Genomic DNA, 21,492 nt, shown 5'->3' with positions numbered 1-21,492 from the left:
ACGAAACTAGTATGAACGGCGCTCAATTTAGCGGAGAAAATGGTATTTTCCCGTTGTTGTTTTGCTGACGACGGCAAAGAAATAGACAAAAATGAAATGATGCACGAGCAGAGCGTGCAAAGCTATTACTTTTCCTTACCAAATATGCAAATTTGTGACGTTCTCGTTGCCGTCTCCGTTGTCGTTGCCAAAGCTCCCTGATAGAGAGCTTTAGACCCCGTTTCCCCGGGTCTGTACAAAGTTTTGCAAGGACAGAAACTTGCACGGTTCCACCCTTGCGTTCACACGGGACCGGTGGAACTGGACGAATTTTTGAGTGTGGATGTTTGGGACCTAAAAAATCAGGTCAACTTTTTGACCGGCACGGTTCCAATATACGTGCGGACTCATGAAAACACCAGAACCGTGCAAGGTTTTGCACGCTTAGCGCGGATAAGGCCTGGAATCTACTTATGTTTTTTTTTGGTTGCTGAGCAAAAATGTTGTAAGCTCGCAATTTGTTAAGTTATATTTCGCTCTTTTTAAAATCAAAGTTGACACAAAAGAAATTAACAAAAGCACGATACAGATATGAGGAGACGAGGGATAGCTGTCGAGCATCGCTATTTTAGCCGGATTACCTGGGCTACTGCAGTACACGTTTCTGTAAATTGCCATTCACGGTCTCCGAAATTACATTCTGTCCCTCAATAAATCTAGAACAACCAGTTATGGTCTTAGTTCTTTTTTCTTATGTATCAGCCTAGTTGCGGAATGCGCTACCTGATTTTACCCGTACCACTGAGTTTACTGCTTTCAAAAGAGAATCCAGGGCCGCATTTTGTACAGCGGCTTTTCTTTTTAAGTAATATATCTTTAAATATTATGTATTTAGTATGTATCTGTATACGCTATGTATTTTAGCTGTAAATGTAATGTCTCGAAGATATTAGCTCTTGTAGTTATTCTGAAATTCGAGATGAAATAAAGCCTATGCATGCATGTATGTATGTTTCCTTCAGCAGGGCGCGTGCGCACACTTTATAATCTGCGACTTCAGTGCTTACCATATGACAGATAAAATGACTTTTCCCTTGTATATTTAAGTCATCGAATTCTTATGCTAAATCGACAAGGGCGGTTTGGAGCTGTGAGTAGCCGTGGGTTTTGTCTCATATGGTCTAGGGGGCCGACATATCTCTCCCTCAATGCCGTACCGGGAGGCAAGGTCGATAGCAGTAAGCAGGGAATGGCCAACTGCGTCCCCTACTCGTGTTTGATGAAGAGTCATTGGTTGTTTAACATTTACAAAAATGGCTCAACCACCTGCAATCTACCCGCAATAAGAATAACTAAACAACCTATACTGCTACCAAAGAGTAAGATCAATCGTCCGGGTTATATATTTTCTACGTTTTTCGCTAAAAACAGGCAGTCAAATATCGTACTCGTTCTTGAATATAAAGCTCTCAATTATCTCTTTAAGCACGGAAGAGAACCAAAGAACTTGACAAAACACAGCTATTAACCCTTAACCTTCGTTCAATTCGAGGAGTTATCAGCATGTAAATTCTCCTCAAAATTTCAATGAAATGTCAATCAGACAGGTATTGAGAATGAAGATAATTATCAGCTTAATTAAGAGGTATGATCTTGATATAGCAGAAATTCTCATGAATACTTCCCCCTCCCCCCCATCCCCCCTCCCCCCAAAAACCTATAGTACTAGTTGGGAAAGTGAACGTTTCGATCTTAAGAATAAATGGGTTCCACGAGGATCGTGTTGGTTGATTTCTGATATACCGTTAACGGGAGCGACGAATCAATTTCTTTCCACAGTCGGTCGTCACAGCCAAAAATCAATCACTGCCGGATTACTTGAAAGACAATTATTGCAAAATATTACGCATCCATGCATTTGTCTGTCTATCTGAAAGAAAATACAATAATTAAACTCAGTATCTTTTTAAAAAACGACGTAAATCCTTTAAAAGATTCACTCAGCTATTCTTTTTAACACGATATCCAGAAAAGTCTCAACAAATTCAACTCAGAGGAAACCTGATTGCATAAATCCTAATATCTTTCATGCCACATTAAGGCAAAGGCTTTCTTTTACAATAGAAATTAGATTAATTAGTGATTTTTGGTTTCCGATAAAACAGTTTCACAATTACAAATAAATACAATGTGGCTAAAGCCTGTTGTCTCCTTAAGTCGTCTCTTTATTACAACTAAACTAAATTTTGATGGAAAACGTGTAAAACAGTTACATAACTGAAAACCAATTTCCAATGTTTGGTAATATCAATTATTAATCGCTTTTAGTTTATCCTATTTCAAGATGTAAACTTTCTTAGCTTTAGAATCGGCGACCATAATCCGCCCATCCAGTGTTGCAACAATTCCAGCGAGTCCTCGCAGCTCAACCAGACTTTTTCCGGCAAAAGTACCTTCTAATGAGAACTGGACGATTCGATTATTGCCAAAATCGCAAACAAGAATGTTGTGACAATTGCCGCATTTCTCCACAAACAGACCCTGCGGAAGTCTCAATTGTCCGTCAGCGGACCCCGGCTCTCCAATCTTGCGTAGAAACCTGCCTGAGCGGTCAAAGACTTTTAAACAGTGGTTCCTGGCATCAGAAACAATGAACCTGTCTTCATCGAAAATGCAACCAGTGGGATGATGTCTCCAAATATTCGACCGAGTCCTCCACATTTTCTTTTAACTCGGGCTTGATGAAGAGTCATTGGTTGTTAACCATTTACAAAAAATTTCCGGAAATTTCCGTTTCGTTTGTAAATGGAACACGACTTTTCGGTTCGTTCCACTGGAACATTTCCGGGAAAAAGGAATTTGTGGAAAGGTTGTTCTGTTTTCATGTTGGAAACTGTGTTCCATTTACAAGTTTTCAAAGGTCTTACCAGTTCCAGGCTATTCACGGCCATATTTTGAATTTTGGCGCGCAAAATCGCAGTCAATCATATTAGCAAAATTTACTTTTTTATTAAACAGGTTTCAAATTGCTTCAATTTACAAAAGCAAAAAACTCCCAGATTTACAACTGGATTTATCCATGTTACCAAAAACAGAAGTTATCAACATAATTGATCTAATTGAAGTAATTGAACATACCGGTATATCAATTTAAGTTTTCAACGCACTTTTTATATTCGGTTTTTCTTTTCACTTCAAGCCTTCAATTTTCTAACAAAATGAATTAAACCCCAGGAAATAACTCTTGTAATGGAATTTGCTTGATAAAATTATCAAAAAAAGTGTTTGTATGAGAAAAACCATTTTCAAAGTTATTTCCCGGGCACCGCTGTCTTAAAAAACGTAGTGACGTATTATTATTGCCCTATGGTTATGGAGCAACAATGGCCGTTTTTTTTACTAGAGACACATAATTCGTCTGGGACGAACGTGGGGAAACATTTTTTCTGCGTCTCTTAAATTCGTCTAGTATAAAGACAAGCACGCGACGCATTATGCGTCTGGACGAACTTTCCAGTTTAGTGCGTCTTGGAAGACGAACTAAAGTGGATAGTTCGCCCAGACGCATTATGCGCCTTTCGCCCAAGTTCGTCCCAGACGGATTATGCATTATTTATGGTTCGTCCAGTCTTTACACTAGACGGATGTAATGAGAGACGCACAATTCGTCAGGACGGATTATGCGTCTCTAGTATAAAAACGCCTAATAACAACTCAATCTGGAAACTATCCAGGTGATCTGGTGACGTAATTTGGAGGACTGGGAAGAAAAATATATCCCACAACCGCGCGCGGCCTTAGGTGTTGTTTTCAAACTCCCTGTAGTATTTCCATCGCCAAAACTCAACAGATCATTCCGTGTCTACAACATTTCCTGTTACTGAATGAATATTCAAGTAGACCCGACGAGCTCTAATCTCGCCTCTGCCGTGTTGAATTCGAAAATAAGGCCGCGCGAGGTTTTGGGATAAGGCGTTACAATTTTTCTCCCCAGTCCTACAAATTACGTCACCAGATCACCTGACCAAACACGTAACAATTAATCAAGATGACGACACCTCAGAAATTTGAACCTGAATACGAGTGATTCTGATTTTCTTTTCTCCCGTACAAGCGGTTTCTTTTGAAACATTACCAAATCAATTTGATTGTAAACATTATTTCCTCCGCGTCCAGTTTACTTAAAGTACTGCCGGGAGGTTTTTTCTAAATAAATTAGAGTATTATTTTTTGTGAGCTTCATTTCCGTTCTTTTTTATGTTACATCATTTTCCTGTTCAGTTTGGCAAAATGGACAAAATCTAGGGTTCACGGTATTGAAAACGCAAACTGTTCAAACCGTCGTCGCACTCGCACATACTAATTACAGGAGCCTATGAGTACTGACGAGCTTGCCTTAGTAATCACAGCAGGGTAAAACGTCCTCATACAATTTTTACCAAATGGCAAAGTCCGCCCAATGTCTTTTCTTCAAGTGGTTACATTTTTTTTCAAAAATTATTCGTTGACCTAATGCCTTGTATTATACAGAAAAGTCAGAATTCTCATATTTCGAGAACGAGCTGTCTTCCTCTACTTATTCCTTCGTTATTTACATTGTTACTGGGAGATGTAAGCTCGATAGGTTGTTTTTTAACAATCAGGGCCTCAGGAGGCTCAATTTCCTGCTTCAAGCTGAAGTCGTTATTTGCAAAAGCAGGAGTTACCGCGGTTAGACGTAGAGTCCCATCCAGCTCTTGTTGGTTCGGTATTTCCGATAATGCTATTCTCTGGATCTTTCTAGTCCTGTAATGTGTGTCTCGAGGTTTCGGGACTGCCAAGAGCTCATAAACGGAGAACTTCTCACAGCGATCCCCGGAGAAGAAGGTGGGGCATCTACAGATATTTCCATTTAAACAAATTCCACCATTTTGACATTTTGGAATACAGGCGACTGAAACGTGAAATAGAAGTTTTTCATTAATTAGCACAATAACAGGGTCAAGGGGGAAGGGGGTGGGGGTGGGGGAGAGAAAAGACGATAAGAAGTTTTGTCTTTCCTCCACTTGCTACAACACATAGGCTGTTACATCAATGAAAACTTTATCACTAGTCACCAGCGTGTGACCTTACTTCCTGACTGGGCAAGAATCACCGATGCACTCCGGCATGACTTGGCATTCGGAGGCCACGGAGAGTTCGGAAGGAAGCCAACAAGAGGATCGTCATATTGTGAATTGACCATCTCAATACCAGCAGAGAGGTGTATCTGCATGACTATACACCTTATTCCAAAATGGGCGTCCTTTTAGTACATATTCTGGAAATGGAAATGTAAATGGAAATGGAATTTGTTTACAAACGGAACACCTTAAGAGCGCTCAGGAGCTCGTCAGTTCTACATGTCAAGTGAAGCTATGATCTTCGCAGTTATGAGCGCAATTTTTGCAATTGCAAACATTGCGCTCATAACTGCGAAGATCATAGCTTCACTTGATTTCATATCCGCAGTTCATATATGATTCATTTCATATACCATTTCATCAGTTCTACATGTGTCCGTGCATTCCGGATAGAATTGGAATTTGGCAGTGTTGGTTTTGGAGGAGAGGGGAAAACCGGAGTACCCGAAAAAAAAAAAACCTCTCGGAGCAAGGAGAGAACAAACAACAAATTAAACTCAACCAACATATGACGCCGAGACCGGAAATCGAACCCGGGTCACATTGGTGGGAGACGAGTGCTCTTACTACTGCTTCACTCTTTTGTTTTCTTGCAAAATAGCCCTGGTTGCCACGTTCTTAACCTTAAAATTCAAAAGAATATTTAACCTTGAACGAGGCAGCAAGGGATAATTTGCAACCAAACGAAAGAATGCTAAAATGGTGGCCGTTTTGGAATAAGGTGTATACCATATATGACAGACACATATTTTGAATATCAATTGTAAGAACGAGTCTGATGAAGAGAATACATGGTAAGAGAGCGAATCTCCCACATTTGGCCATATTTCAATGAAATTAAAATTATTGGACATTCACACTGCCCTCGCCGTGAAATTTATTCTCACTTTCTTGTCATAGTGCGAAATTATTTCAAAGTCGACACCTTATTGGTCAGTTAGTGTGAAAATGGACCGCGCGGTCATGGTAACTAGAGATAAAAATGAACTTCGCAGCAAGGGCAAGATTTATAAATAGATTTTAAACAGGAGGCCATAAGTTATAGGCTCTTCAAATAAATATCATTGGGCACAGGGGTTCGCTCTGTCACCTCTTATTCTCTTGATCTGATTTTAAATTATACGCACTGACCTCGGCGAGATAACAAGTCATCTTTGTTGTTGGGAACAATAATATTTACTATTGGTCTCAGTGACGCACGCGTCTCAGAACTGGTTGCAGATCCCGTGCTTAGTGGCAACGTCACGTGTTTGACATCATGGAATTTTTCTTCGGGAAGGATATTATCTGGAAATTGATGATTTTGTAACAAGATGTTATTATCCAGGCAGATCGGTTGGATTAAACTGACAAACCTGAGGTAGACGGTGCGCTCATTTTACTCCCCCCTCTCAATCAGTGCTCCGTTTTACGGGTATTTAAAGCTACTTAGCTACACGGAAAGGAAAGAAGTCGAAACAAGGATGCGACATCCGGGAATCGAACTCACGGACCTCTCGCTCCAAGGCCACGCACTAACCAACGTCACGGCGGCCATGTTTGTGTACAAAAACAATGGAACTGCGGCCATGTTGGTGTACCCATGCAACTAATCCTCCGGGAATTGAGCTCTATTGTCATGCAAACGTTTTGTTTTGTTTCGGTGCAAAAACGAGGTTACTGATCCACGTGAGTGAAAACACGCTATAGATTTACCTTGTAGTTCCTTGACAACACCCACTTCATGTGTGCTAGAATAAGGAGTATTTGCATCATCACGGTAGAGCGAAGAGATTGGTATTACAATCCTCTGGCTGTGGTAGTGATGCGGGGAAATCGGAAGTCCTGCATGCACGTCTTTTTCAACATATTCAGAAGTTTGTTTTGGATTGTTCATGTCGCTTGGCTGATGAGGGTTAAAAACCTCTGGTGTATGAAGAAAAGTTGAAGGGGCCGTTGAAGGTTTCTCTGCAACGGGAAGAAGAAGAATTCTATCAGTGTTATTCTTCCACGTTAATTTCATTTTACCTCAAAATGGCCAAGAAACCACGCCAAATTCAAAAATGGAACGAAATTCACCCTTAAGATGAACATTAACCCGATTCATATTCATAAACAGAGTAGTCACATGAGATTGCACAAACAAGCTACAATCCTGAAAAAAAATCGTTAACACTTTCTCAACTTTAGTTTCGTCGCTTTGGGCAATAACTACAACAAAGGCCCAATAATAGCCCCTCGCCCTCCCCCACCTAAGACAATGTTGTTTATGAAGAAGCGGAAATAACCGAGTTGTCCCTCAACGTTGTTTGGGGTGCAGAGGGGGATCCGCATGCAACAAGCCGATCATTTTAACTTCATGGAAAGAATTGGTTTATATATGAATTGGGAAGTGAAAAGTGCCTCAACAATTTTGGTAAAGCAAATATAAGAACAAGGAAAAAAATTGATATGATTTAGAATCGTAGCCAATTAAACAGCAGAACTAAAGTATCATGAAAAAAGAGAAGATTTCCTCCTTAAGCCATCAAAGCAAGCTAATTGTAAGAGTAAATATCTGCTTGGAATGATTAACTGATGAAATGCGTGATAACCAGGGTTATCAGAATACATGTACTATTGTTTCAAACCTGTTTTCTGCTCGACAGTACGAAGCCTCGTCGCCACGTCAGCCACTGCGGTTTCCAGAACAGTGATCTCGTTTTGAAGTTTGTCAATTTTTTTGTTTAGGCTGTAAAAGGTTTGATTGGTTCGGTCATTCGTGTTTTTGAGTCTCATGACACTTGATTCTTTTCGGGGACCTAGGGAAAATGACAAATGTTTCAAGCTTTGTCAAGTACATGACTTGTAAGTCAGTTCAATTAACTTTTGCGAGAAATGCTAGTCTTTGTTATCATGAACTGATGCACATTCGCTTCTATATTGGTTGAGTGAGTGGCGCTGGATTTTGTTTTCCACTAATCAGTAAATGTCCACAAAACTAAAGGAAGCATTAGGTTGTATCGTTAAGAGTTTGTGCTTGTTTCTTCACTAAGCATGCAAATTTCATGCAAATATTTGTTACCCCAGTACTCGCACTTATTCTAAATATCTGCAAAAGAGTAGCTCATCATTGCATAGCAGACCCTTCTTTTCTGGATAGTGGAGAGGACGCGAAAGATGTACGAGCCTCCAAAAAGCTGAAGCGAATGAGCGCCGAGGGGCCGGGGAAGAGGCTTTACTGACTCTCTCTCACTTCCATCTCGTTTTTCTCCTCGTTCCAGTCTCACCTAGTTGCGAACTTTTGGATTTTTTCGCTCTTTCTCGAATATCCAGAAAGGACTAATAGCAGTTTATTTCAGGTTACTTTCTGCTGTTTTTTCACAAGCGAAGAAAAGGTAAGCACAAAGAAAATGCGCAGACACACACACATACACACCAAAAAAACCAGATAGCGACCTGTTAATTATTTCTTTGCGCTATTTAATCGAGCTACCCATGTAAACTATCTTTTTTGGCATGCAAAATAAAATCGAAAACAGTCTTTGCCGTAAAGCGATGTTAGCGAGCACAATGACAAAAGACAAATTTACCGGCCGCCATTTTGTATTCGGTTTTGTAGTTATTGTCTTTCAAAACGCCATTGAGTTTGGGCATGCTTTTGTTTATGCTTACGACGCATGTGTCAACCGGCGTCAATTAGATCAGATGACAATCTCGAGCCCAGAGCTCTTCTCTTTTACCCATAACTGAGGAAGAGAAGAGGAACCCTGAAGCAAAGTGTCTTGTCATTGGTTTTCGTAAAGAACAATGCAGAGCGTCTCTGATTGGTGTATTCATCTTAGCACGAGGAGTGAGCAGACGCCGTAAGGTTCAAATAGCCATTTTTTTGCTATAATAAGAACCCTACGGCGCATGTTCTCCTACACAGAGTTTCCCAGGGCCTCGGGTCATGCGCAGACATAAGATCCGAAGATCTGGTGACGAGAATGATCAGATGATGGAAAGAGTCGGTACCTTGAATTATGTCTCGTATTGTGTATACGTCATCGTCTTTAGACGTCGTCAAAAGTGAAGCGGGAGGAATGCGTGACGTCAACGTATCACCTGTCAATTAAAAGATTGACTCTATGGGGATTTTTTTCCACGGCAGTTGTTGCTCTAAGAAGCTCCATGCAGCTTCTTATAGAGTGTTTCGTTTGACGTGTCTATACGTCTTTCAGTGTTTTTGTGGTTTTGGAACCTCTCAGTATAAAGCATAGAAAAATGGGCAAAATACGATTTAGCCACTTTTTGATCGTCATGACCGGCGAATTAAAGCTTCAAATTTCTCGCTTCAGCCACCCCCAATCAAGAGAATTATGTGAAATAATACTAATTATTAAAAACTTAACTACGGATATCAGATTTCTAGCATTCTCATGGGTTCGCCGGACACAGGCTATCAGTTCATATACCTGCTGTACCTAATATGGTCAAGGAACGTGTAAGCAATAAAGCAAGTAGTCCTGTTCCGGGACTCCCTCTTACCCCGCCCTGAAAATGGGCCTGGGTTCTAGATGGTAACCTGAAAACATTTTTACAGCTCTGAAAAAAAATGGCCGACAAAAGCAGTTTTGGACTGGAATTGACCGAGGCAGAAATCGATGCTTCAGTGGAAGAGCTGTTGATCCTGGAGCCTATAATAAAACAATTACTCTACTCGGGCTTTCTGGATATAAAATGATTATAGCCAACCCGGTGCTACGGGACTCGTTGGTTAACTATCACTTCATAACCAGCGCGCCCTCGCAGAAATAATTGTTCATTATAAATAGGGAGATTATGCTTCAGGCAAAAGCTCTCAGAGTAAGAACGAAAGGGCAGTCATGAAATAAATATGACGGCGCCCAGGACTAAAAGTTTGAAAATAAAAATAAATAAGCGATTTGATTTTTTTCCTAACGCATTTTCTGCCCTGTGATCTGAAGAAATTAGCTTTATTGCAAAGTGATGGCTTACACTGTTATGCCTTTACCTTGTTTATCTTTTGAAAGCTCTTTGTGTTCAGTTTTCCTAGTTCTCTGCTTTTTTCTATTGTGTGAAGACTTTTTCTGTAATTTGATAGCCTCGTCACTCCTGTCCGGAATTTCTAGAAAACAAATATTATATATAATATATTTTTTTAAAAAGTAACTAGAATAGCGACATTCAAGGCCCATGATCACCGAAAAGACATTGCGCGCCGCGTTGAATTTCGCACAGACGGAAAATCCGAAAACCCCCGGTGAGTACCCAAACAAATCACTAGAACTATTGCAAAACGTTAACTGACAAGCGCGCAACGTCTTTTGAGTGAACATGGGCCTTCAAGATCTAAGACATGTACACGAAGTCGCTTCATAAGTTCAAATATGCCTCATGGACTCGTAGACTCATAGACCACTTTTACATTCTTTTGTATTTATGTTAATTAGACCTTCTGCCCTCATTTTGAAACAAAAATTCTTTTGAAATGTGCTTGTCGTAGCGAAGCTGGAAAGGCTTATTGCATTAAAACGAAATAATATTTTATATGGTCGCCATTATGAAAGAGGTCTATGCAAAGCATTTGTAGAGCTCTTAGCGCTCTCATTGAAGTCACCGCGTCTTAATCTTAAAATCTCCCCTAGTATGCATGCCAGGTTGAGAGGATCATCTTAAATGTGATTGACCAGAAATATTACGCCATGAGTTAGTCTAAATGTCAGTGAAATCCGAAGGGATACGTTTAATTAAGGTGCCTTTGTACCTTGTGTAGTATTGCGCTCCACAGTAATGTGGCTCCGTGTTTGCACTTCCTTGTTTCTCTCCTGGACTGCATTTGGAACATCTGGTGTCTCCTTTGACATTTTTACAAGTGCTAACCGAAAAAGAAAAGGAAGTCAAACCCAAACATGACACTTAAACTCAACTTTTTTGGCTACCATTGCACAAAGTAACGTTAACTCTGACCTTTTTCTTCAAAATATAATGAAAATAAATCATTAAAAAGATGATGATCTCATTGGGCCTGGGGAGCATTGAACTTCTCTGGTAGACTCTTGAAAGTGAATTATTTTCAACAGCTAATGTTATCGCTGCTTAGTTTTAAATAATTAATCGTTCTATAAACTGAAAAAATTAATATCCTGTAAGTTTCGCGATTTCGACGCGTCGTCACTTTGGTTTTTCGAACAGTGACGAGCGTCTCATGGTCTACATCGAGGAAGGGATTGTGTTATCGGAAATTGCAAATCCAAGATGGTTTTCAGTGGGTACTGAGGGCACAGCTAACGTTAAAGGAGATGGGATGCGATGATAATTCATCGTTTTCTATGTGAAGCAATGTTCCCCAAGAGTTGGTCGAAGTAAAATAAAAAACGCAAAAAATACAACCTACCATTTCTTGCACGGCCAGCTTTATGTGTGGCTCTGACGTGTTTAGGGTTGTGCAACATTGCTTGGCTTAGTTCCTCACTCACTCGCTTTGCCGAGTGCCTTTGTCTTCTTTGCGACAAGACTTTAAGAGTATGATCTTGTTTCTTGTGTTGGCCAGTGACGCTTAAGATTTTCGAAAAGTCATAACTCTGAGGACCAATAATCAACACGCCTTTGTGTTTTTGTGTCACATCGCTTTGCAGACGAACTGTTTCTTCGTGGGCATTGTCATTATTCTTGGGGCTGATTGAAAACTCATGGACACCGCTACCTTTATGCTTATTTGTTAAGTCACTGACTCGATCACTAGTCGAAGCATTATTCTGGTCACCCTGTCTCTGACGTAATTGATCACTTTCGTCTTCAAGGCCATGCGCCGCATTACCACTTCCATATTCTAAATTTTCTATCAATCCACGACCTGAACTGTGAGCTTCATCAATAATTTGTAAGTTGTTTACCCTTGATTTTCCGTTTTTCACAATACCTTTACTAGAGTTTGACTTTTTCTTCTCTTTTTCCAGGAAATGTTTCGAAGCTTCAACTTTAGTTTGAGTTTTCTCCTTTCTAGAGAGCAAACTTTCCCAATATTTTGCCTTTTTATGTTCGTTTTGCCAAGATAAATTATCGGTATTTTTTGCACCATCGACATTTTCTTTCGAAATATTGCCTTTGTGATTTGCTTCCAAATTTGTTTTATTAACAGGTGAACCCATTTTATTTTCTTTGGAAAATTCGTCTTCACCACTTAAGTGAACAACTATGTTCTCGAAACTTCCAGGCGTATTTAAAGAAGATATAGATGCTTGTTTAAGCGTTCTGTAATTGAAATGTTGTCTGTCCTTTTTGTTAGAGTTCATATTTTGAAGCCGCAAAACCACTTTCTGTAATCTTTTTGCTGCAATGAGAGTTTCATTCTCGGATGATTTCGTATACTTTAGGCCAGCCATATTATCCCTGTAACTCTTTTTACGGGATTCCCTTTGAACATTAAAATATCTCCGCGTGGAGGTACGATTTTCTCTTGGTCCGGAATGGGTTTTGTTCTCCTTTTCAATAAAATTTATCTTCAGTTCCTCCGAAATTTCAGCTTTGTCCTTCATGTTGTTTCCTTTGCGGGTTGTTTTATTTGGAAAACTATCCTCTTTTTTATTTTCTTGTATTGACTTAGGAGTCGTGCTACTTGAAGTACCCCTAAATGTTGTGATCGTCCTGTGCAACTTTGATCTTCCGTGTATTCCAGGATTACTTGCCGAATCGACACCATCTGAAAGTTTCGTGGCATGATTTTCCTTTCTTCCGTTCTTATTTTCGTGTTTCGTGACCTGCGGTAACCTCCTTTTGCGTTGCATTACATCATTCATCCTTTCTTTGTCAAGGATTCTTTGTACCTTCTTAGCATTGATCATAGGAGTATTTAGAAAGGTCACTCCATGCCTATTTTTGCGAGAAAGGTCACTCTCCTTTACTGGCTTGTCTACTGAAGAAGAATTATTTATTTTAGGGCTCTTCTTATGCTCGGTCATCCCATTACGAGTTGTGCTGTTCAATGAAGCTTCTTTTACAGTAGAGTCATTCACATGTTCATGGACCGCATGGGTTTGCCATGGAATTGAGCTCATGAAACCTTGATTATTTAACCTTGCGTTTCCTGTTTCCACGATATCTTTCTGATCTGTAGATTAAAGCAGATGGCATACCAATATGTTGTATTGCCTTTGTAAGATAGTGATATTGTTCGGGTGGAGTTAGGTGAGAAGGGCAATTCTCAATCTGCATACCCTGACAGCGTTAAGTCCAAAATTGGAGCAGGAACTCATGATGGGGAACCTCTATCTCCATTAATTACTTGAGTAAACCCTTTTCCAGGTAAATTTATTTTAGTTATAATGAGTGGACGGGTCCCAAGAGAGACAGATTTGTGGACGATTCCCGAGAAAGTCTCGACATCATTCAGGACCAACTAGCTCGTGCCCTTGAAAAACCAATCAATCACAGGGCTCGTTCCGTTGAGGAAAATTCGTTTTAAAGCTCCAAATGATGGGTGCCTCACGTTTACTTTCCCAACACCTACGTGCGGCCCTCGGTAACAATCGTATCGTCTTTCATCCTTCAGATCACTCATCCCGGTAACATAGGAGAACAGCCTTTCAAGCTTTCTTCAGTCGTATAATGATAAGTCTCTATCGCCTGTGGGAGCCGTTTCTTAAGGACGGTGCCTACTAATTCAAAGGTGTTTTTGCGCGGTTTACTGACTATGCGGGAAAGCAGATCTTAACAAGTGTTATTGAAATCCGAAAAAAAAGTGGGGGTAACCACGCATTTTTCGAAGATAATTAATCAACAATATTTGTAAAAAGCTTTCAAATAGAAGCAATGTATGGCGTCCTATTCCAAACTGAAGCTTAATTATCTGTGAAGAATGCATGGTTACCCCCAATTTTCTATTTGGATACCAAGAGCACTTTCTAAGTTCTGCTTTCTCCGCATAGTTTTGAACCGCGCAAAAATATCCCTGTATTAATAAGCACCACCGATAGGAATCCGAGTATCTCGAGATGCGCAGAACGTATGCGCAATAACAATAGTAGGCACCGTCCTTAAAGGTCCTCTAATAGGGACCTTAAGCAAGGACGACGAGGACGGCTACGAGAACGCCGCAAATTTGCATATTTAGTGGACAAAAACAATAGCTTTGCACGCCCAGCACGTGCGTTTTACATTTTGATACATTTCTTTGCCGTTCTCGTCTTGACTACGACGTGAAATGATCAAATTTGAGGTCATGTGGAGGACGAGAGCACATGATGACGAATTTTCAATTTTCTCTCTGAACATCCACACCGTTATCATCAATTTTATTCTTGGGTTGTGCATTCACACTTTCCAAGCCGAACGACATGGAGTAATCGTAAAATTATTACAGTAACGGGAAATAATATTTTTAGACAACGTTCTCGTAGTCGTCGTCGTCGTGCTTGCTTAAGGTCCCTAATGTCATTTGTCGACGGCGGCCCTACAAGTAAATTGTTCCGTAACAATCAAGCACCCGATCAAAACGCAGGCATGGCAGTGTCTTTTACACAAGAACCTGTACCGTCATTCACTCAGCACGTACGACCCCTCGCACTAAGTCAAAAAGGAGTTCACTTATTGGCATACCTTTGTTTTTACTGAGGATGTCTTCAGCTTTCTTCGCTATGGCTCCTCCTGTCTTGTTTATCAAATCATCAACTATCGAATGCATTACCACTCTGGCTCCTTAGTGAGAAAACACAGCAATGTTTTTTTTAAAAGCTTTCTGTTAACAGAGCACATTGAAGATTGGTGGTCATTAACTGTGATTGGTTTTGAGCGGCCAACCAGAAAATGCTGTCCCATTCGCCAAATGAAATTTGTAAAATTTGTGTAAAAAAACTGTCCAACATGGCGGCCGATCACAAGCACAGCGTGAAAACGATCTTTACACTTATAAAACGTGATCCCAGGCATTTGTCTCATTATTGCCTGCATATTAGTCTGATAACTTGTAGACAGCTGCTTCATTCTGCAAAATGGAGTTTATTTTTCCCTTGTTTATCTGGTCTGTAGTATTGGATGAACTCAACGGAAATCCAACATACCTTTGGCCTTCCAAATTCTCCATATTCTATGCATAACGGAAATCCAAAGACCGCTAAGTTGTTCAAATGTTTTGAAAGCAACGCCTAGACTTTCGGGGCCTAAGTCATAAAAGAGAAATTTTGCATTACATCTTAGTAGGTAACCTTGATTATCTGAGATGGCTCTTCATTTTATCAGGTATGTAATATGCAGGCAACAATGCTGTAGAATGATCCAGGATATGCAAACCTCACCTTTATTAATACATAGCTTCTTACCTGACTTAAGCTTATTAGCAAAATCTTGATCTGATTTGGCTGAAAAAAAATAAAAGTTAATTAATTAATTAAAGCCTGAAACTAACTGACAAGGTTGTATTGTCCAGTGTTCCCCTAGGGATTCAAAACACTGGTGAGTTGACACTCAGAGAGCCTAGTGTCAACACTAGTGTTACGCTGTGTTTCTCTCAAGTGCGACCGCAAACGTTTTCTTACAAAGAGTATGCGTTACTTTTAAATGGCATTTCATTTGTGTTATCGGTCAAATCCGTTTTTACCTATGATAGGTTGAATATGCACTCTACCTAGTTTAAAGCAGCCGTCAAAAAAGGACTGTTCAAAAACACTTGTACCGTCCCTCAAGCTCTGTCCTAGGCATCTCAACAAATCTCCTTAATGTTTCGTAACATCCTATCGGTTTCTGTATTCATACATTTATCCACTCAATTTCAACATCATAACCGTGATAGTGAGGGGGCAAAGAACTGTACTATGCACTTACTGGGGCTCGAACTCGGATCCTTCAGATCTATATTACTTAGTCCTGTGTCTTCAGAACTACACTACATCGACGAACATGCACAAAACAACACAGTTAATTATTTTCGTTATTTACTTTTGTGTAATAATAACCAAAAGTAATCCTAACCTGACCCTACTTTTTCTCTAGGCTTAATTTAGGCTTCAAAAAAATGTAGGCACTTTAATTCATCAAAGTTCGTATTCAACCTACTGTCAGGCAAAATGAGGATCACCAATTCAAAGTGGATAAAAAGGGATTTTACCGGCAACATATGAGCTTTGCCCAATGTGAGGCTGATGCTATGTAATTCTGGGTTTGTGTGACGTCATGTAGGTAGTTTGACCGTTACGTCATTTTGGATGTCACAAGCAATAGATCGTCTATTGCCAACAAAATGAGCCAATGAGAAAGTTTCTCATTGGCTTATTTTGTTGGGTCATCCAGCATTTGTGCATTTCGCCATACTGTTTTATCTGTCTCAAGGGGTTGGTTACCATGAAAACGTTTTTGCTCTTTCGGCATTTTTAAACTACAACTTGACTTAAAAATTGTTTAGCAGATAAAAAATGGCGGATTGTTCAGCTGGCTGACCTAATTCCCCACCCCCCCTCCCCCCGCCCCAAAATACTAATGCATTTGTGAGAACTCGCTTTTCATCATGCTCATATATACCTTTTTTCAACTTTTTCATGACATCTATAGCATCGCCAACTAAAATAAAGAAAACTAAAATAAGAAAAAATCTTTTTTTCGGATTCCACTGTTCTTAATCTGAAAAAGGAAAACCAAGACGAAATATACAATCTACATTTTAAAGTAATTTACGGTTAACTTTACAGCTATTTAAAGGTATTCAGTAAGAGTCGACTTGCCGTGTTTAACATGGAAAACGTTAAGTTGCTGGTAACTACAAAAGACAGCTCGAGTAATATTGAGACGCATATATTTTCATCCAAGCTACAAGTTGAGTGAATTTACTTTTGTGTTACTTACAGAATGGAAGGCAGCACAGTAATTTCTATCAAGTACAAGCTTATAGAGTTACCTTTGGCAAAATTTATGGTGCTCTCAAAGTCAGCATCACCAGAACGTTCATAGTGTTTGTCTCCATACGAATTTGAATCCTTCCCATCATCCTCTGAGGACCCACCCCAGCCCTCGCCGCCACCCGAAGTAACGAATGTTTTCGTCGCATACGTTCGTGGGATTCTCGGCGGCAACTGCACACGTTCTTTGATGCGCTCATCTTCGTTAGCACTCTGACCGGATTCGAATCCAGAGACGTCATCGTGTTCGCTTGAACTCAAACCTTAAATACAAAAAGGTAAGAACATTTGGAATTGTTTAGACTTTTAATTAATTGTTTTTGCCGTCTATGATAATCGTCATTACCAAGCACCAAAAATCCTGATAAAGTAGCCTGCGAGCAAGCTCCTTTGTTTGGGGCCTCGAGCAAGGAACTGCTTATGCGCGAAGAATGGGATGAGGAGAAGTGACTCAACGCATTCTTCTCGCTCGATGCTCAATCAAGTGATAATGTAGCTTGGGGAGCCTTGAAGAAAGATATACCGTTACGACCGTTAACATTTCTTCAGTAGGACTCGAACACGTTTTCTTCAAACACAGTATTTTTCTTGTTTCAGTTCCTTACCGCCGTTTTCTTCCCAGCCGTCTTCTTCATTCCATGGTCTTTTCTGGCTTAACAAATCAATACTCTGTCCTGAAAACGGTTGATTAAAAAGGGCATTATTGAATCTGTAAGCAAATAAGCGTTTCGTTAGAATTCTAAACAGAGACATTCATTGCAGCTAATGTCGTTTTAAGGCTAAGAAGCATTTAGAGTTTTTGCATTTGTATTAAGGACCTTAAAATCTGCACCGGCGACGTCATCGAAAACAAGCCAAAGTAAAGAGCTTCATGAGCACTACAGGCGCTCCATACAGACGTTATGAATTCTTGCACATTTATTTCCAGTTCTCTGCAAATCTGCTACCCAAAATGACTCATTCTCAAGTTCCATGGGCACGTTAGCACACTAAGACAACTCTTGATTTGATGATTTGTTGGTGGCTCGGCTAGTTTGCAGATGTAATATTAATTGCAACAATCACGAAACATTCTCGTAGTTTTTATTCGTCGACATCGATCCTTAGGTGTTCAGTACGGCCTATATTACCTTCACAACATCGCTGTGCCAGTCCCTGTATTGTGAGTAGAATAACGATACAGCAGACGTTCATCGCCCCAGGCGATGCGGGCCGAGCCCAACTCGGAAAAGCGCTCACATTGATTATGTCATAGGAGAATAACGGCTTTGCGAACCTGCAGTAAATTCATGCATGTTTTGTGAATAATTATCATAAATATACGTCTAATTATAACACACGGTTTTCTCCAAACACTTCCAACTTTTGAATGATATTCAATTTTACTGTTCTGCGAATCGACGACCTGCAAAAAAAATGTAATTAAAGGGACTATGTCACGTTATTTAAGGGTGTTTCGGGGAAATCTCTAGTTAATCAAGAGGTTACAAACTCGAAAATGGTAATGTCATGTAATGTGGAATTCCTTTACTGATAAAATTATTGTTTCATCACAAACAGGATGATTCTGAGCAAAAACGATTGACTTTTTTCAAGGTATATTACCCAAATGCAATCCGCTTCAATCTTGTCTATTTGTGTCCATCCATGCCTCTCTTTCCTTTTCGTGTATTTCTTTTATGTTGTTCAACAGTTTCAAGTGGTTATTGCAATGTTTCATTCTACTTTTTGGGCATTTAGGGTGTCATGCCATTACATCATTTTGCGTGACATAGCCCCTTTAAGAATCGACCGTTTCACTTGGTCAACGTATATGTGAGCATGTCAAACTGTTTATTTAGGGTGCGTGCGATTGACCTTATTGCGGAATAAGAATAGGTGGAGTGATGATTTGAAAAACACTATGTGTGGCGTTTTGCAGCAACAAGGATAATAAAGCTATGTTTAAAATAGCATTTTAGCAGATGTTGGACAATGTTAATCAGAATCTCCGCAAAAACCAAGGATTTCTAACTTTTCTATTCCATGTATTCCTATTCCGGAATACCGTCAATCGAACGCGCCCTTAATAAAGAAATTTAAAATGATAATTTTAATAATGATTTTTCACATGAAACTCCCCTTAGTTCACGTTGTTTGATTGTTTGTGGTTTAAATTTAACCATTGTGTTTGCCTCCGGCCTTAAATAGTTATTGTATTGTATTGTACTCCAGAACTGCTGTAACATTGTTTCGTCATTTTATTTTCACAGATGTATTATGAGAATTTAATCATGTTGAGATCAACATGTTTAGATCACGAACCAGTGAAGAAAGCCTCTCCTGGTTTTGCCGGATCGATTTACTCACGTGTCCCGGATAACTGAGAAATTCACAACTAAATTTAAAGTTGAACGAAAGAATCGTCTTTGTCATTATCAATTTTGTGTTTATGGTATCCTCTCTAGGAAATAGACCTTATTCACGATAGCTGCCATGTTGGATTTGCTATTATCATGCAAATTAGCTACACACTTCTGAGGGGGCAAACAACACAAGTTCGAGAGGTTATAATGAACATCTTAGCCACACAGATGATTTGTTTCATGTTCATTGAATGTTTATCACCTAAGTAGTAAAACAGAATGCTTACACAAGTTACTTCGATTTTTTTTGCTGAATAATTAGCAGATAACGAAGTAGAAAGTCAAAATGTCGGAGGCAATCAAAAGATATAAAATTATTATTAAAGGTGCTTAATTCTAAATTCTAAAATGTACTTTTAGCAATGTTAATTCAATATTTCGACGAAACGATTTTCCGCAATTTGCCTTTATTCCAATGTTTGCCCCCCAGGATAACACATGGCTAATTTGCATGACAATTGGAAAACCAACATGGCGGCTTTGTTTGCTCAGTGAACTAACCTATGAATGGCTCTGAATTTGCCGGTGACCTAATAACGAGCTTGTATTGAAAACAGACCTTACTGCTTTTATCATGTAAATTGAGTTGTTGTAATTCTAATTAGTCTGGCCTCGTTTCCATTCTTAGGCCAGGTAACTTAGCTACAACTGTAAAAAGGTCTATTTGTTAATGGCAGCTAATTTAAGCAAACACTTCATCGATTAGGGACTATTTCGAGCCAATTTTATTAAATTAGAATCAGCTCAGATCACTAAAGAAGGTTGAAGAAGATATGGAGGGGGGGGGGGGGGAGGGGAGAGGGGGGCAATGTTATTACAAACGCCTTCAGCAAGCTCCAGGAAAAATTAACAAGGAAATCTGAAGCAGTGCGATTGTCTAAGACCCGAATACCCTAAGAACTAAAAATTAGCCTTGAACGATTTTAAAAAATCGTTCATGCAAAAGAACAACTTAATCGGATTAGAACATGTAAAGGAAGTTAAGAACCCCATCGCTTAAATTACCAGGATGAAGCCGCTTTTCAATGAATTTATATTATGCGGTATACCAAGTTATTTTTCTGCTACATTAGAGTGTGTGCCTCTAGGGTTCTTTTCACCAGCCTTGAGAGTTGCTTAACAGCTCAGCTCCTTCATGAGAAGAATTTTACACATATTATGACCTGGCTACCTATTAAAATAATGTTATTGTTGGGCTACTCTTTGTCATGGTGCGAAGAACTTTCTTCGAGACCAGAGTTTTCCATTTTTTAAAGGAAAATTGGAAAATATCCACATGCGCTAAATGCGACAGAATTATTGGTACCCGTCAAAAAGGTACCAAATTATATCAGCTGACGTGATCACCTGAAGGCTGCGATTTGCCCCAAAATAAACAAAAAATTGGTAAGCAGAATGACTGTTTACCAAAAAACGCTGTGTTAAGTGTGATGATACACAAATCAAGAACTTTTGTTTTATTTTGTTTAATTAACTTAATAACAACGTATCAATTCAATGAAAGAATGGGACTTGGTGTAGACAAAACTGGAATCGTTATCATGATCGTTTTCAAGTCACTGTACTGCTCAAGGTTTTTTCTTAAACGAGTCGTGTGTTGATTGATTAAAAGCAAATACAGCTAAAATGACAGTAACATCGATGCACTCGCTTATACTCCTTTTTGACATTAGAAGGTACCCGTTAAGTCCGGTCTTTAGATGACTGAGTTGCTATGTTTACCACTCATATATTCGCTGCTCCCATGAACATTATCGAAAGACTCACCTTGCTATCTACCCAAGCTTGATCTTTCATCTTCTAAAACACCGGCGTTTCAAGATTCAAAATTCCACGCCTTCCGTAAACTTAGTCATGGGTTGCCGTTATCAACACAAGACTGTCAGGTCTCTCTACGCATGACCAACAGTGCGATTCGAGAACCACGCGATGATTTAAGCAAAGTGGAATGACACTTCCATCGAAGGTCCATTGTCCTTAAATCCTCTGCGCATAAGACTATAAGAAAAGAATAATGAGATCCTTGTCTGTATTCGCTCCAACGGTTTTAAAATTGATGATTGGTACATGGTCAGATGTCCAGATGTCTATTCATTAGCC

At 39.6% G+C, this 21,492-nt stretch overlaps 1 protein-coding gene across 2 annotated transcripts; it reads right to left on the bottom strand.

Moving 5' to 3' along the window:
• Positions 1-2,778: 2,778 nt before the first annotated feature.
• LOC137970159 (girdin-like) lies at positions 2,779-21,261 on the bottom strand. Of its 2 annotated transcripts, XM_068816663.1 has the most exons (16): positions 21,160-21,261; positions 18,118-18,263; positions 17,593-17,661; positions 16,987-17,250; positions 16,614-16,652; positions 15,419-15,457; positions 15,161-15,259; positions 14,700-14,798; positions 11,500-13,212; positions 10,870-10,980; positions 10,117-10,230; positions 9,117-9,206; positions 7,751-7,921; positions 6,837-7,088; positions 6,273-6,428; positions 2,779-4,912 (listed from the first exon to the last, which is right to left on the bottom strand). In XM_068816663.1, exons 2-16 carry the CDS (start codon positions 18,179-18,181, stop codon positions 4,524-4,526), a joined length of 3,669 nt encoding a protein of 1,222 aa, XP_068672764.1. In that variant the 5' UTR covers positions 18,182-18,263; positions 21,160-21,261; the 3' UTR covers positions 2,779-4,523. The 2 variants fall into 2 exon arrangements, with proteins under 2 accessions (XP_068672764.1, XP_068672765.1); XM_068816664.1 differs by lacking the exon at positions 15,161-15,259.
• Positions 21,262-21,492: the final 231 nt, after the last annotated feature.

This window comes from Montipora foliosa, chromosome 9 (genome assembly GCF_036669935.1).
Source record: "Montipora foliosa isolate CH-2021 chromosome 9, ASM3666993v2, whole genome shotgun sequence".
In the NCBI taxonomy this organism is placed as follows: Eukaryota; Metazoa; Cnidaria; class Anthozoa; order Scleractinia; family Acroporidae; genus Montipora; species Montipora foliosa.
Note: the sequence above shows the minus strand (reverse complement) of the source record. Positions and strands in the feature narration are given on the sequence as shown.

What these genes read in the sequence shown, in the direction of transcription:
- LOC137970159 (XM_068816663.1), bottom strand. Translation starts at nt 18,181, where the DNA reads ATGAACGTCTGCTGTATCGTTATTCTACTCACAATACAGGGACTGGCA. An exon ending in CACCATAAATTTTGCCAAAG is followed by an intron (nt 16,653 to 16,986) that starts GTAACTCTATAA and finishes TCTTTATTTTAG; the next exon opens with TTGGCGATGCTATAGATGTC. An exon ending in TACTGTCGAGCAGAAAACAG is followed by an intron (nt 7,089 to 7,750) that starts GTTTGAAACAAT and finishes TTCCCGTTGCAG; the next exon opens with AGAAACCTTCAACGGCCCCT.